Genomic DNA, 15957 nt, shown 5'->3' with positions numbered 1-15957 from the left:
GTTTTTTTAAACAAGTCCTTCTTTTGAAAAAATCTCAGCAGGAGTTGAGCCCTTAGATGATGGTGGTCTTGCCTTCACAATACTTAGCCTTCTCCTCAGAAAGGACAATGGTACAAAATCCCACACCAACCACTTTCGAGGAGTTACCCTTCATCAGCCGTATCTATCGTTTAATCCAATATGCACCTGTAGTGATTACTCTGTGACTATTTTGCTTCAACTTTTTATTTGAAAAGTATATTTAGAAGTCCAACAAATTTTCAATATAAATTACGACTCTCAAACCCATTCCCATCACTCTAAATATTGTTAAAGTGATGGCAGCACACACATCAGAGAAGGTAATTAAAAGAGAGAGAACCAAAGGAAAGATCGTGCCCAGAGAACTGGCCTAAGAATGAGGCTAAAAGATCAGGGCGACCAGATTCCAGGAGCCTCCATCTTCCTACCCGATCCCGTCAACCCTTTAGATCTAGTAAAACCCTCATGCTATTGAGCTACTTTTGGGGCAACAAGATGAACTACTTTCAGAGCAACTAGCTTGACTGGCACAGAGTAGATTTGGAATGTTATCTCTGAGCAATCTTAGACCTTGGAAAACTTTAGAAAATACACTGAAACTTGAAAAAATTAGAACCTCAGTCACTGTAGCTGGGGGCAAACTTCATAGACGGTAGAATCAGCAGAGTGGATCCTCATTCCCCCATTCCTGACCCCCCACTACCACCATGCTTCCTGCTACTGAGCTACTGAGAGACCCCTGGTTCTGGACACAGAGCAGGCAGGAGCTCATCTGTCCTGTGCTGCCTCCTAATCTCCCCATGAGGAAGGGGGCAGGACCAAACACACCTGAGAAAATGGAAAGTGCCGGAAGACCCTGCTCCTCCCTTACTTCCCCACCTAAAGCAGGCTCTTCGGCCAGGTGGGGCGTTCTTCAGACAAAACTCCCTGAGTCTTATTTGTGTCTGGTTCCAGGACTAGGGCACAGAAACAGAGCTTCAAGTTTGGGGAGGACAGCGCTGGGGTGTCTACGGCTCTACTGCTTTTCTCTCCCTCCCTTCCCCAATCCCACCACTGCAGGAACCCCTCCTCCACCGAGCAAGGGAGAAGCATGTCCATCACAAGCAACCCATGCAAGCACAAGCAACACAATGAGTAAAAAATTGTTGGAGACTATTAAGCCTAGTTTACAGGGGGTCTAGTTCATCCAGGCTCAGGCTTAGGATGAATAATGGGATGGGGGTGTGGTAGGGGATAAAAATCACTCAAGAGAAAAATGTGTTGATTCTAGAGCGCTGGTTCTGATCTTGAGGCGCTTTTGCCCCCCTGGGAGGCACTTGGCAATGTCTGGAGACATTTTTGGGTGTGATAACTAGGGCGGGGCCAGGGACACTGCTAAACATCCTATAATGCACAGGACAGTCCCCAGTACTAAGAATGATCCAGCCCAAAATGTCAAAAGTGTCCAGGCTGAGAAACCTTGCTGTCTCCCTGCGCCCAGGTTGTGAGGATCTTAAGATTCCTAAACTCCCAGGTGATTGTTCTCAACCAATTCATCTCCCCACCTTCCATCCTCCAGGGTCAGGAAGTCCACCTGAGACAGAACTCCTAGTTTCGCTGCCATCTGGATTTCTCTCCAGCTCCCTCTTCCTCCTCTCACCTAGGCCAGCAGGGAGGTTGGCAGAGGGCAGTCCAGGTCCCCAAGATCTAACTGGAATGTCATCAGGTTAAGACCCATCTCTTAAGTCTTACTCAATGGGGAACAATAAGGTTTCTAAGGGTAAGGACGGAGGTAGTAGCAGGGTGGGGGTAATTACGAGAATGCATCTTAAATTTACTTTTTAATTAGTTTTTAAAAAGGAAAGATACTGGGGAGCTAGCAATGCTACAGAAACAGGGTTAGAGGCCTACCTAGAGAAAGACGCTGGTATTGGCAGAGAGATATTGAAGGGCCGTGAGCTTAAGGTCTGAGATTTAAAGAGAGTCGACTAGGCAGTGGTCCCCCTCCCAGCCCCTGCTTGAGGTCTGCTTCAGTTCATTCCAGGAGGAAGGAGAAGGGCAGAGAGGTAGGGAGCTCTCAGCAAAGCCAGCTCCAGCTTGGTAACCTCACCCACCTGCCATTTAAGGAGTTCAGGCTAATAGATTAAAAACTGGTGGCACCCAGACTGTCATTCAGGAGGAGGGAACTCATTCCAGGTTTCCAGAAACTCCCATTTCAGATCTGAGAGTGTCCAGGGCTTCAGCTGAGCTCCTCTGGCCAACCAGTAGTTACTTGGTCAGTCCTGCTGCCTTGACCCCATCTCCAGGAGGGGCTACAGCCAGAGGAGGGAGGGGGGAGTCCAGCCCCCAAGCCTTTTGAGGCACTATCAGGCAGATAAGGAAAAAAGGGGGCCTTGAGGACACTGGTTCTCGGAGGATCTGGTGGAGGCAGCATCTCTTCTGGGCTGGGCACAGAGTGGAGACTTCAGACAGCAAAAACTGATTAAAAAAAAAAAAAAAAAAAGATTAGCCTCAAAGAAAACCATGGTCTTGGGGAGAAAGGCACCACCTAGTGCAGACTAGTTCCACAGCGCGCTCTTTTCTCTATTCCTGTCTGCACGTCCCTCTCTCTCTGCTTTTCTGGATCCCACGTCACTACCTCTCCCGGTCTAATTCTTCCTTCCCTCGATTCCCTTTCTTGCAGAGGACCAGGGTTCCAAGGCAGAGCTCAGCAGGTGCTGGAGGTGCTCTCTATTTACTCACCATTCCTGTTGGAGCTACAAGCCCCTAGAATTGCTCCATGGCCTGTCTCGGTTTCCCTTGGATCTCATCTGCTCCTGAACAGCACCTGTCTGTGGAAAAGCACGTGTGAAACTCTCCCAAGTCTTCATGTCTCACAGTAAGAAACCTCCCCTGTGCCCTCCATGGAAGAGGCTGACCCCATCTCCTTGAAGATAAAATCATCTGGAAAGGTTGAAATTAATCACCATCCTTCCAAGGGAGGTTCCCATGCCTCCCTTCACACTGACCTTTGTGAGGATGAGACAAAAAATTAGTCTTTTACACCCTGGCTGGTGTGGCTCAGTTGGTTGGAGCATGGTTCCATACACCGGAAGGTCGTGGATTCGATTCCCCCATCGGGGCACGTGCAGGAGGCAACCCATTGATGTTTCACTCTCACATCAATGTTCCTCTCCCTTCCTCTCTCTCTCAAATTAATAAAAGCATGTCCTTGGGTGAGGACTTAAAAAGAAAAAGTATTCTTTTACTTATAAGATCCTCCCACAAAGGACCCTATCATAGTTATCTAAGTTCTGCAATTGGTGAAAAGACTCCTTCACCATCTCCATCCCCATTTCCCTTTCCCTTATTTTGAGAGCAAAATACATATTAGACGTTATTTAGGACAGAGGTGCTTGGCCTTTTTCCTGCCCCAACATCCCAACCGCAATGTGACTTACTACAGCACTGAGACAGCAGTTCTTAATGAATAGAAGGAAGGGATACGGTTTTTGGAAAAAGCCGTCCAAGTAACTCTTAAAGACGTATCTATCTCCCACCCCAATTAATAACAATCTGTTAACTGTAAAGATGAGGGAGCCTAAAATGCCAGAGACCTGAAATGCCAAGGTCCCAGGTTTACCCAACTGGTGACCGGGACTAGAATCCTCGCTGCTTACTTCCCCATCAAGCATTCTGTTATGACCCCTGCTCGAACTTTCAAAGAGGAACCGTTCTAGGCCATAACCCCATTATCAAACATTCCCTTATTACCATGGCAAGTCCATCTCCGGCCCCCATCTCCCCGGAGCCAATGTGAGTCAGGTGGACAAAATTCATTGGTTCCCCAATCATGGTCCGATCGATCCGCCTCCTCTTCTTCTTCTGCTTGGAGAAAATAGGGGAGTTATGTCTGAAAGCCCCTCCTGCAGTCACAGTGGAGGAAGGAAAAAAGAGTCTTGAAAACCACCAAGGGAAGAGCTAAGGCCCGGTAGGAAAGGGAATATGGCGTTACAATAGGGAAATAAATCACGAGGGTGTGAAAGGCAACGCTGGAATAGCACAGGGAGGACACAGGCAGGGCTGTGAGGGCAGTGGCCGGCACAGTGAACACTGGACAAGGAAAGGACACATCAAAGTCACCCCTGGCTGATGAGGAAACAATGGGGGAAACTGACAGGTCTTAAGCTCCACCTACAACCCCCACCCAACTCAGAAGGGACAGGGACAGGAAGTGAGAGCTAGGACTAGTCACTTCTCCCATCACCCAGGCCCCCTTTACTGTGGCACACACCTGCCTCGCCACCCAAAACAATCCCGACAGAGGGAGGCTAGACCAGTGCTCTCTAGACTGCAGGTCCTAGACGGTGAGCCTCCCCGACAGGATACGGTAACTGATTTCTGTGCGTGGGGGTGGGGGCAGGGACACTCACCGGCTGGGGTTTCTCTACCACACAGCAGCCCAGTTTGTGCCAAAATTCACTCATGTTCCCTGATGGTTCCAGTTTCACTCCGCTGCCCGAGGCCCCAGAGGGCTCTGGCCCTGGTGCCTGGACCGCCCACTCCTCACTCCCTTCAGGTGTCGCAACACCCTGGGTTCACGCCGCAGGAAAGGCCCGTGTCTCAGACCCCGGGAAACCAGCAGGGCCAGGCAGTGAGGTGGGCAGGCAGGCGCACGGTTCTCTTTCTCAGGCCTGGAACCCTGGAGGAGCAGAAAGGAGAGAGAGAAGAAAGGTGAACGGGGAATCCCTCCCTCCCTGAGAAGCCTCCTACAGAGCTCAGACGCACGGGTTCTCCCTTAAAAGCCCTAGTCCTGTGCCCGACACTCACCTCCTCACCTCCTCAGTCGGCAGAACCTCACAGGGAGACTCTCAAAGGAAGGAAAGGAACCAAAGGGCACCAAGGGGTTAAGGCGTAGCAGCGGCTGGCACCAAGGGAGAGGAAGGGGGCTGAAGGCATCTAGGATGATGGGATGGGAGGGGACCAAAGGATATTGGCATAACTGAGCACACTTTGGGGGGTACTACAAGCTCTACCTCCCTTCTCCCTGGGTACAGGCCAGAAGGGGAGGGGCAGCGAAGTGACTTTGAAGAGGAAATGGTGGTTTTTTTGTTCTCACAAACAAGGCCTCCGCCCCTGTCCCTCCCCCGCTTTCCCTTACCTTACCCTCAACACCTACATTTTCTTTAAGACCCTGACCACCTCAGTCCTAGGTAACTAAGTACGGCAGGTTGATCCTCAAGAAAGACTTGCCACAGTGAGCAATTCCCGCCCTCTCGTTCTATTCCCTGCCCTGGTTCCTCCTCCTTTCCCTCCACGGAGATCCAACCCCTCCCAAAGACATTTAGCAGCGCCTTTATGACTTGACCTTGAGATCTTGCCTCAAGGCTGCACACACTGTTTCTCTGTGTCCCATGTCACCGCACCCCTGCACGTGCACCCCCGTGGCATGGCCGTATCTCCGTGTGTGTGACTTGTGCACAGGTTGCCGGCCGGGAGGAATCTTTCTCCAGCCTCCCCGCCCTCTTCACAGGTCCTATCGTGCCACTCCGCTCCGCGCCCGCCTCTCTCTCCCCCTCTCTCCTCCCCTCATGCCGTGACCTGTTCTCTCCTCCGTCCTCACCACTTCCAGCCCCAAGGAACTTCCCAAAGCGTTAGTGCCCCAGGAAGAACTCTCATTACTGCCGGCCAGGGTAGGGCACAGCTGAGTTTCTCTGCGCTCACTGCGTTTCCACAGTCCTGTAACACAGGCAAGCTCAGCGTTTCCACGGACAGGGCAGCTTGATAAATACTATCAACGCATGAATATGGACCTCCTGTCCCTCCAGTCCCAGGCCCCGAACCCTGAAGCTCTGGCAACCTAGACGGATCTAAGAACCGAGTCGTAGCTGGTGGTGCTTTAAAAAGCCCCGAGATGAGATCACACAAACATGAGATACAGCTTCTAAGGACGGGAAGGACGCAGGTCCTTTCTCTTAACTTCCCTTCCCACTGCTGGGGGGAGGAGTTACGAGACAGGGTGGAAGTCAGAACACAGCTGTCCAGAGAGGGGAGCTGTGGTCAATGGGGAAGTCAGTCACAGGGTTTGTAGTGATGGCGGTGGCAGCCAGTGGTAAGGGTTGGAGGCAGGGGTGATGGGGACAACAATGAAGAATGAGAGGAAACCCCCAACACCACCAGACAGGCTGCACTGAGACTGGACTCTCCCCAGCACCCCCCTGGCTCAAAGCTGAGTGGACAGAAGTGGATGGTGGGAGGAGAGAGAAGAAAAGAGGGGGAGAGGAGAGAGAGGGAGAGGGAACCGGGCAACGGAGGGAACAAGGACGGGTCTGTTCCTTTTCCAGGGACCTGGCCAGAGCTGGGTGGAGGGAAAGTGTGTGTGTGGGACTTGGCATGAAATGACCCGTGATGATGCGAAGTGACCAGGAAATTCCATTCCCTCGGACACAGGACCTCCGGGTGCCTAAAACTTGGGGGGGGGGGTGTCAGCGTGTGGAGAAAACCGGGCAGGGTGAAACTGGGGCTGGGAGGGTGGGGAGAACAAGGCCAGAAAAGTAAGTGATTGGCTGCCACTCTCCTTCTTTAAAAGAGGTACCAAGCCCAGTGAAGGAGAAACAGCAGGAGGGGTCAGGGTTAGAGCACAGAGGTCCACATCCTGACAGTCGGGTGGTTCCGAGAACCGGGCCTAAGTCCCAAATAGGAAGGGCGAACTGGAGCTGGGGGGACACCACGGTCACCGGGGCTCAGGGCTGAGCAGCTGCGGAGCTATGGGGGGTGAGCGGGAGACGGGATGGGAGAAGGTTCCGGGAGGAAGGATGTTCATAGGTAGTTCCCCGGTCCTGTTCTTGCCCCAAACCGGTTTTCCCGGTCCCGCTGCCTGCAGCCCCAAGGCCTCCAACCCGCTGCCTGACAAGCCTTCACAGGCAGCAGCTGGAGAGAGAGCGCATGGAGGGAATGGAGGGGCAATCAGCCCGGGGCTGCAGCTGCTCCCCCGCGGGCCTCCAGGCCAGGAGAGCTCCCGAGGGCTCGAGGGCAGTCGGGGTAGACGCCCCCTTTTCAGGCATCTGCCCCAGGGAAGGCCTGGTGGGGCGTCAGATGAGACAGGAGCCGGCCCTAAACCCCCTCCGTGCTGTCATTTCAGCCACACAAACTCCATTTCTGCCGACCGCCCAACTCGACCCCGACACCCTCTGCTGCTCCTCCCAGCGCTGCACCGGGCCTGGGGCCCCTCGGGGCATCTTTCGGGCGCTGTCAGGGTCTTCCGTGGCCACCCCAGCCCCGGGTGTAGACCTCCCCGGACCCAGCTCGGCTCCGCCCGAGGCCAGTGCGCCTCGGAGGAGACCTCCCCTCCCACCTCCCCAACACCCCAGCCCCCTTTCCCTTCTACTCCTCAGGGGCCGCACTGGGGGGGCGGGGGGCGCGTGAGCGAGGACGGCGGCGGTTACTCAGGGGACGCACCCCTTTTCCCACCGACCCAGCCCGCCCGCCGCCCTGGACGCTCGCCTCCCCCACCCCCAGCATCCGGTCGGCGGGACGGGCGGGGCGCACCGCCCGGGGACCAAGTCCAACGCTCTCACCTGCTCGGCTCCGGCATCGAGGCGCCCGGCTAGAGCTGGTTGGGGGGCTCCCGCTCGGTGGCCGCCAGTGTGGGGTCCCCGGGATCGCTCCTCGGCGCGGTGGGGAGCCGAGGGCGGGCCGGCAGAGGTGGGGCTGGCCGAGGGCGGAAACGGCGGCGACGCGATTACGAAACTCGTCCGGCTGGGGGCGGGCGCACAGCTCCCCCCACCCCGGACCGAGGCGGCTGCGCGCGGGGCGGGCCCTGGGCGGGGCCTCGGGAGCCCCCTCGGGCCGCCGCCCCTCTCGGCGCACTGCGGAGTGGGGACCTGTCGGCGGGGACCCGGCACCCAACCTGGGCCCCCCGGAATCGCACGTTTTCTTTGCGCGCCAGGCATTGCGAAGCGGAGTCCCTAAACCCCCCATGTCCCCCGGACCCCACCAAGTCCCGAGTTTCCCAGACGCAGCGAGCCCCCCGCCCCCCATCTTCTGTGTTCTACCCCCAGTGGAGCAGGGCACCCGTTATGGGGGTGGGGAGGCGAGTCGGGAGGAGGAGGGTTGGAGGGAGAATTTCCCTGATTTTCAAAAATACTTGGTCACCTGAAACCCTTAAATCGGGGGGATAAAGGGGCACGCCTCCATTGTCGTCTAGAGTGAAGATGCTTAAGCCATAAACCTGAAATCCGAGGGCAATAGCTGCCTATTCAGTGCACCTCGGGTTGCGGGGGGCGCTGGAAGGGCTGGGGTCACCGTGCAGACCAATGAGCCTGCGGAGGCGCCTCAGCCCGCTGCCTCCGAAAGCGCCCGGGAGCCTATGGTTTGAATCGGCCGAGTCAGGCAGGGAGGGGCGGAGGCCCCCCGCCTTCCTAGGAGGGGCTGCATTGCAGGGGGAGGCGGCGGCGAGCCTCAGTCACTGGAGAGGGAGAGGGAGAGGGAGCGGGAGCGAGAAGACAAAGCCGGCCAAGCCCCCGCTGCTGCCTTTCTCTCCAGCCCAGAGCAGGGACCGGAGCCTGGGGTCCTCCCTCCATCTTCGGAACACACTAGTAATTCACTGATAACAGGTAAACTAACTGGGGGAGGGGGAAGGGGGAGGGGGGCTGCAGAGATAGAAGAGCAGCTGCTTCTGGTTAGGTTAGGGACCCCCAAATAAGGATGAGGTTGGGGGACAGTTCTAGCGGAGAGAAGGCGCCGCTATGAACAACGGTAGTTAATTGGTTCACCGTTTTCCATCTCTTGCTCACATCTCCATCCATGCCTTATAATCCTGAACACAGACATTAATTTTTAACAATTTACCTGTAGTTATTTCTTAGCATTTATCTCATGTCAAGTACCTATTTGCCTACAATTTATTGTCCTGTGTATTTTATCTTCAGTCTAGTTATCTCTATCTTTCTTTCAAGCTATAATTTGTGTGGTGTGTTTTTTTTCTTCTTCTTATGAATCTCTAGTCCTACTGTATTGCTCTAGTCTCTATTTCCCTCTGTTTCTTTTTTTTCCCTGTAGTGTCTTATTGATGTGTCTTCCTTCACCCCAAACTTGTCTCCATAGGAGGCAGTTTGGGGGATGGGATGAGATAATATTGAGATTAATCCTCACATTTCCTTTAATAATCTCCTCCACATCTCAAACGTTTGCTCCGAAGAAAGCAGCAGCTTGAGGTAGGAAGGTGGGGGGGCTCTGTGTTGGAGAACTACCGGATCCCATATTGAATTAGTACAGCACACAAAAGCTAGTAGGTTTAGGGACAGATTCTGGAAAAGGAATGCTTATTTGCAGCTCAGTGGAATCGGTGGGGGAAGGATATGGCCATGAGAAAGATCCAAGCCCAGAATGAGGCGCATGCAGTGAGATGCCGGAGCCCTTCCATTCCCCACCGTTACCATGCCTTGTCCTTCCACCCCACGGTGGCAGCATGACACAGCAAGGCCTGGTTGGTAGACCTTGGATTCCCACTGGGGGGCTGGACAAAGGGTATTTGGGCGGGTCTGTGTGGTTCAGTGAGAATGTCTCTTTTTATATATATTTGCTAATCAAGCAAATGGAGAGGGGAAGAGAAAGCTAGCTGAAAAGAGACCTCTTGCAAAATTTGGGTAGTTGGGAATTAAATTCACTCTATTAAATTTTAAAATTTCATTATCAACATAAAGGCTATTTTAGCTTCCATTTTCTGTGTAGGTAATGCGCTGGACTTGATTTTAAATGCTGTCAATACTTGTATGAGTATCTTTCTAGAATGTATTTGGTCCTCTCTGTAGATGTCTCTGAGCCATACCTAGAGATTTTAGGCCTTTTAAGTCAATATTTCGTGCAATTTCCCTCTGCTTTTTTAATTGTCAAGAGAAGCCCTGCCAGATACTCAGGGATTGGAGAGCTTTGAGACATATGCTGGCTGTAAGGAAGGGAGTCCGTTTGTCAGAGCCTTCTCCCTTTCTCGGATTCTAGCTTGCTCTCCATTGCCTATTGCATGTTCACCATTCAGATCGGAACCACAGAACAATCAGTACCTAACCCACTGAGTATCTGCTCTCCAGGAACTAAGAATTCTTGCAAGTTTTGAGAATATTGGTATAGGATTATGTAAAGCTAAAGGCAACTATCTATGTACAACACATCAAAGAAGTCCAGATTGGGGATTACGAGACCTGGGTTCTAATCCAAACTGGTTGGGAGGCTTCACAAGTCACTAGATAATTTCTAAGGTGTTTTCTAGTTTTAAAAATCTATTAATTCCTCCCCTCCTTACGATTCTATTTTTTTTTTTAAAGAGCCTATTATATTTGCCCAGCATTATACTAAGCTCTCACTGGAGAAAACTGGTAAGGGCGGGGATATAAAAGAAGCCCGTTATGCAGGCAAATAGCTAATAATATTAGTAAAATATCTCTGTGGACAGAAGTAACACTTTGTCTCCTAAGGTTTGCTTCTTAGGATCTCTATAACCCTGGTTGATTGGTTAATAGGTACAACCATTTTTGCAACTCTCTGTGCACATGGCTCTGCAGATTATTGCGGCGATGATCAGAGCTGCCTATCATAGGATGATGACCTCACCTTTCTAACATGTTCCCACCCTGTCCCAGTCCCCGAATCACACTCCTAAGCAACTTCTCTGCTTGGGGTTTATTTTGGAGCTTGAACCTAAGACAAAAAAGAGCAACTCAGCATTTGCTTTTAACTTTAAAAACATCTGAGTCTACCTACTTACCCCTCCTAAAGCTCCCACACTCACACAGAAACATATTCTAGATTAATGCATTCTTTTTCTGCCTCTTTTACTTAGAGACATTTCACATTATATGGGTTGATAGGGTTTCTGTAGGGTACTGGTTATCATGTTTTTTGTTGTTTAGAAATATATATATATATATATATTATATGTATATATATATACATATATATACATATATATATTTTTTTATTTTTTTTTTGTCAATCCTCATCCAATATATTTTATTTTTTAGGGAGGGGGAGAGAGACACACACACATTGATTTGAGAGAGACACATCAATTGGTTGCCTCCCACACTCACCCTGACCAGGGCCAGGGATTGAACCTGCAACCCAGATATATGCCCTTGACCAGAAATCGAACCCATGACTCTTTGGTGCAAGGGCTGATGCTCTAACCACTGAACTACCAGTCAGGACTAGTTATCATGTCTGCCTAACACATTTTGGAACCTATTTTAGGCCACTATTTAGGCATCTCAAGGCCTGATGAGAGCCAATGGAGTGTGTTGGAGGAAGTCCTTTTGAAACAGGGTTCTATTTTTGGAGGCAGTGGTGGAATGTTCTTTCTGCTCCTTTGGGAACGTTTCAGCTAATGCTTCTTGCCCCTTCCCTTGGCTAGCAAGCAGCAGAGTGGAGGCTGCGGGGAGGTAATTTATAAGTCACATAACATCAGGGTATGGGAAGGATGAGCAGAGAGGGTGATAAAAGTACTGATGAAAGCATGGACAAGTATCTAATTCTGTTAAAGCACCTTCTCCTCCCAATCTAAACTTTACCTTACTTACCTGGAGTTTCTAATCCATTTGCTCTCACCATCATCAGATATATTCTAGCATTGTGACCAGAGAAGAGACCTGTTATAGCATAGGAAAACTCATTTAGCACCTGGGTTTTGTTCGGAAGCAGAGGTAGGTTAGAGAGAAATAGATAGGCTGTTAAAGCTTATCTGAAGACTAATAGATGGGAGTGGCGAGGTATTCATTGTATTAAATAAAGAGTGAGAGAAAATTAATCAGCAGCCTTGAATGTCTTTTGTGTGCAAAGCCCAGCGCTTGTGGGCTTTGCACAAAGTACTAAGTAGATTGGTTTTTACCCTTGGGGATACTCTCAGTCTCTTGAAGGAGATAAGACTATCCCTACACTTGTAACAGTGATCTGTAACCCCAAACTGATACAGTCAGGTAAAACTACAGTGGTAAGGGAGATGCTAGAAGAAATGGGTAGCTGGAGCCGAATAAGTTTAAGGAAGTCCTCCTGAAAGAGGTGAATTTATAATAGGATTTATTTTTATTGTAAGTTTTTTTTTTTGTTTTAGAGAGAAGGGAGAGAAACATCAATCTGTTGTTCCACTTATTTATGCATTCATTGGTTGATTTTTTTTTTTTAAGAGAGAGAATGGAAAGGAGGGGGATAAAAACATTGATGTGAGAGAGACACATTGAATGGTTGCCCCCCCCCCCCCCACAGGCACTTCGATCAGGGCCAGGAATAGAACCTGCAACCCAGGTACGTGCCCTTGATCGGGAATCGAACCTACGACCCTTTGGTGTGCAGGCCAACACTATCCACTGAGCCACACCAGTCAGGGCCATTGGGTTTATTCTTGCATGTGCCCTGACTGGGGATTTAACCTGCAACCTTTGTGTATAGGGACAATGCTCTAACCAACTGAGCTACCCGGCCAGGGCTATCATAGGGCTTAGGAGAGAGGGAGGAAAACAGAAAGCTGAACTGTCCTGAACGCCCTTTTCAGAGAGAGGTGCCATGACCTAATGAACCAAAGGCAGGAAGAAGTTCCGTATTTGCAAACATAATAGGAATTTAGGGAAAAAATTCCTCTAGGGACTTGAGTGGAGTCTTGAAACTTGGGTAGTATTTTAAGATGGAAAGTGGAGTGAGTGATGAGTATTAACTGTAGCAGAGATGTACCACTACCACTACTCGGAAGAATAGGGCCAGATTCTGAGAGGCCTTGAAAACCAGCCTCAAGATCGACTTGAAACGCCCTAACCGGTTTGGCTCAGCGGATAGAGTGTTGGCCTGTGGACTCAAGGGTCCCAGGTTTGATTCCGGTCAGGGGCATGTGGTCAGGGGCATGTGTCAGGGGCATGTACCTTGGTTGCGGGCACATCCCCAGTATGCAGTGTGCAGGAGGCAGCTGATTGATGTTTCTCTCTCATCGATGTTTCTGACTCTCTATCCCTCTCCCTTCCTCTCTGTAAAAAATCAATAAAATATATTAAAAAAAAAAAAGATTGACTTGAAACAGTAGGCAGTAAATAAAGTCATTCCAAGTTGGGGGGAAGTTAGGAAGTAGTAGAAAATGGTAAAAGAGGAAGGGTCCCTGAAGCTTATCCCATGGAACTTGGGGCCGATGGGGATGTGAAGATTCTAAGTAGGGAAAGGCCATGAATGGACCACAAAGAGTTTGTTGTACCGTGAAGACTGACCAGCGGTTTCTCTTTAGGAAGTCATGAGGGACCCTGTGAGCAGCCAGTACAGCTCCTTTCTTTTCTGGAGGATGCCCATTCCGGAACTGGATCTGTCGGAGCTGGAAAGCCTGGGTCTGTCAGACACATCCATCTACAAGGTCAAGGACAGCAGCGCTGGCAAAATGACCGGGCAAGCCACCGAAACAGAGCAGGAGAAGCACCCCGAGGGCGACGCCCTCCTTCCGTACAGCACCTTCAACTTCTGGAGGGCCCCCATCGCCAGCATCCATGCCTTCGACCTGGACTTGCTCTAAGCCGGAGCCTTCTCTCCCACCACGCCTGCATTGTCCATCCCTTCCCCTATTAATCTTGCTTTCTTCCCTCTATTGTGTTGAGGTGGTGCTGATGAATTTGCCAGAGTTGTGTCTTACTTATTTATTTGTGTATTTATTTATTTATTTATTTATTTATTTAATGGATGTTTCTCTCAAAAGCCCTCAAGTCACAAAGTAAAGGGTTCAAGCAATGGAGTAGTTACTCCCCCCCCCCCCGCCCCCCCCAGTCCATATTAATTCCAGAAAACAGGCCTGATGGGGGCACCAGAGAGTAGTATCGTAGTGTAAAATGGAAGGGCTGATTTTCTGACCTCATTTGAGATTGTTCCAATTTTCCTAATTTCTTGCTCTACGCCAGCACACACAAATATTTCTTCAAGGGTTGAAGAGTAAATTTTGAGATTATCTGCTACAGGACAGTAGGATTTCTAAAAGGCTAAGGTGATAAGACACTTGCTTTTTTGATTCTGCTCCTTCTTGTAATAAATTCTTTTTCTCAGAGAAATTGGGGGGAAAGGTATAAAACAAGAGGAGTAATATATCTTGGAAAATGAAACTAGGGGAAAGCCCTGGATCGTTTCAGAAACAGCTACACTCTCTCTCGAAAGGGTGTTTCTCCGTCAAGCCTCCTCGCTGTCCTGTTTGGTTCCTAACCGTGGGTTGAAAACGCTTGAGGAAAGTCACTCGATTTCAAATCTTAAGATGCAATCTTGCTGACTATCGTGGTACCTGGTAAGGTTTGGATTCTGTTCCTAAAAGGCCTTGGGTGGGTCCTTAGCTTAGGCTTGCCCTCCTGCGTTTGCGATGTGTGTTGATCACGGGGCCTCAGCTACCTTAGGACGACGAAGCCAACAACCACATTCTGACCCCACAGCCTGTTCCCACTCCTCCCATCGTTCCTGCTGCTGGTTGTGCTGCATTTAGTCATTTCTTTAATAAAGACATTCAACCCCAGGACTGCATTCTAGTTTTCTCTCTCCACCGGAAAGCAGTATGGACCTCAGACGTTAGCCTTACTTTCACATTCAGCTTGTGTGTGTGTGTGTGTGTGTGTATATATATATATATTTATAATTTATTGATTTTTTACAGAGAGGAAGGGAGAAGGATAGCAAGTTAAAAACATCTGATGAGAGAGAAACATCGATCAGCTGCTTCCTGCACACCCCCTACTGGGGATATGCCCGCAGCCAAGGTACATGCCCTCGACTGGAATCGAACCCGGGACCTTTCAGTCCGCAGGCCGACACTCTGTCCACTGAGTCAAACCGGTCAGGGCCTAGCTTGTATATTTTTTCTTTCAACTTGAAGGAAGAATGATTTGAGTAGCCTTTATACATTAAAATGATTCACTTCTGGTTGGAAAGGTAGGTGACCAGGGTGAAATCCACGCAGAACTATTTCGGGAGGAAGCTGTGACCAATCACTCCGCCTGCTGACCTTGGAGCTGGTCATTCCAGGCGCTCGGAAGGCAGGCACCCGCGGCTCGAAGTCTGCTCTGCATCTCGGCCGGGGTGCCCGAGACAACCAACAAGTGCACCCAAATGTCACCTGCTTGCTTAAAACGCTCACTTAAAAAACCACCACCGCGCAACCATTTGTGCTCATTTCCAAGTCGTGTTTGGGTGCCGACTCCAGGGAAAGGCACGGAGCCAGAGAGTATGATGTCAGCGGGAATGAAACAACTTCAAAAGGGCAGCCGGACATACGGACATGGGCAGCGCCTGGGCGACGTGCTGCAAACACTGTCCAAGATGACATGAAGGCGACCTAGGGAAGTCCAGGAAAGGGGGGGACACGCAGATCCGCCTCGCAGGCCAGGAAAGGCCAACCGTCCAAGTCAAAAGCCAACATCTCATGGAGGGTGGATGGGTCCGTGACGTGTCCTTTCCTCGTGGCGCCTGCTGGGCAGAGGTCGGCTACAAGTGTTTGGTAAATGAGACGCCGGATTGGATTTGCAAACTCATCACGCTCCATCGTTTTCCAGCCCCCGCCCCCAAGAAATGCCTCGGTTACTGGTTTCCCTGTCCGCGCTGACAGCTGGGCTCCGGGTCCTTCCGCTCAGGCCGGGAGGGGAACCATGTCCGTCAGGCACAGGAGTTCGTTTCTCGCGCAAAGCCAGGCCGTCCCCCTCAGCCTGGCCCTCGGCGGGGACGCGGGAACAAGGCTTCTCCATCCTTAGCGCTGGCCTCCCAAGAAGCCAGCAAAGAGGAGCAGGACCTGGGCAGAACCGCTTTCCCTTTAGCGGCTCGCCTGGTTCTTGGCGCCAAAACAAGCCGCGGGCCCGCCCCCTGCCGGGTCTATGCGTCACGAAAGGCACGTCATCGAAACCCTCCGCGTCGCCAAAGAGTCCCGCCGAGGATTTCCCCGGATACACGCTTTCCCACCGCCAGGAGCCTTCGGCGGATAGCAAACGAGCCTCA

At 51.0% G+C, this 15957-nt stretch overlaps 2 protein-coding genes across 3 annotated transcripts; one reads left to right on the top strand and one right to left on the bottom strand.

The window, feature by feature from the left end:
• Positions 1-209: 209 nt before the first annotated feature.
• Positions 210-7679, bottom strand: CDC42SE1 (CDC42 small effector 1). Its single transcript, XM_081112860.1, has 5 exons — positions 7557-7679; positions 4413-4681; positions 3754-3864; positions 2743-2831; positions 210-2478 (listed from the first exon to the last, which is right to left on the bottom strand). Exons 2-4 carry the CDS (start codon positions 4464-4466, stop codon positions 2757-2759), a joined length of 240 nt encoding a protein of 79 aa, XP_080968986.1. The 5' UTR covers positions 4467-4681; positions 7557-7679; the 3' UTR covers positions 210-2478; positions 2743-2756.
• A 749-nt stretch (positions 7680-8428) lies between these two features.
• On the top strand, positions 8429-14488 carry MLLT11 (MLLT11 transcription factor 7 cofactor). Of its 2 annotated transcripts, none has more exons than XM_081112502.1 (2): positions 8429-8594; positions 13239-14488. In XM_081112502.1, the coding sequence occupies exon 2, from the start codon at positions 13241-13243 to the stop codon at positions 13511-13513; it is 273 nt and encodes a 90-aa protein (XP_080968628.1). In that variant the 5' UTR covers positions 8429-8594; positions 13239-13240; the 3' UTR covers positions 13514-14488. The 2 variants fall into 2 exon arrangements, with proteins under 2 accessions (XP_080968628.1, XP_080968627.1); XM_081112501.1 differs by having other exon boundaries at positions 13235-14488.
• Positions 14489-15957: the final 1469 nt, after the last annotated feature.

This window comes from Myotis nattereri (assembly GCF_964212035.1).
Source record: "Myotis nattereri genome assembly, chromosome: 18".
Taxonomy (NCBI): Eukaryota; Metazoa; Chordata; class Mammalia; order Chiroptera; family Vespertilionidae; genus Myotis; species Myotis nattereri.
The sequence above is the reverse complement of the archived record's forward strand: the minus strand, read 5'-3'. Positions and strand labels throughout refer to the sequence as shown.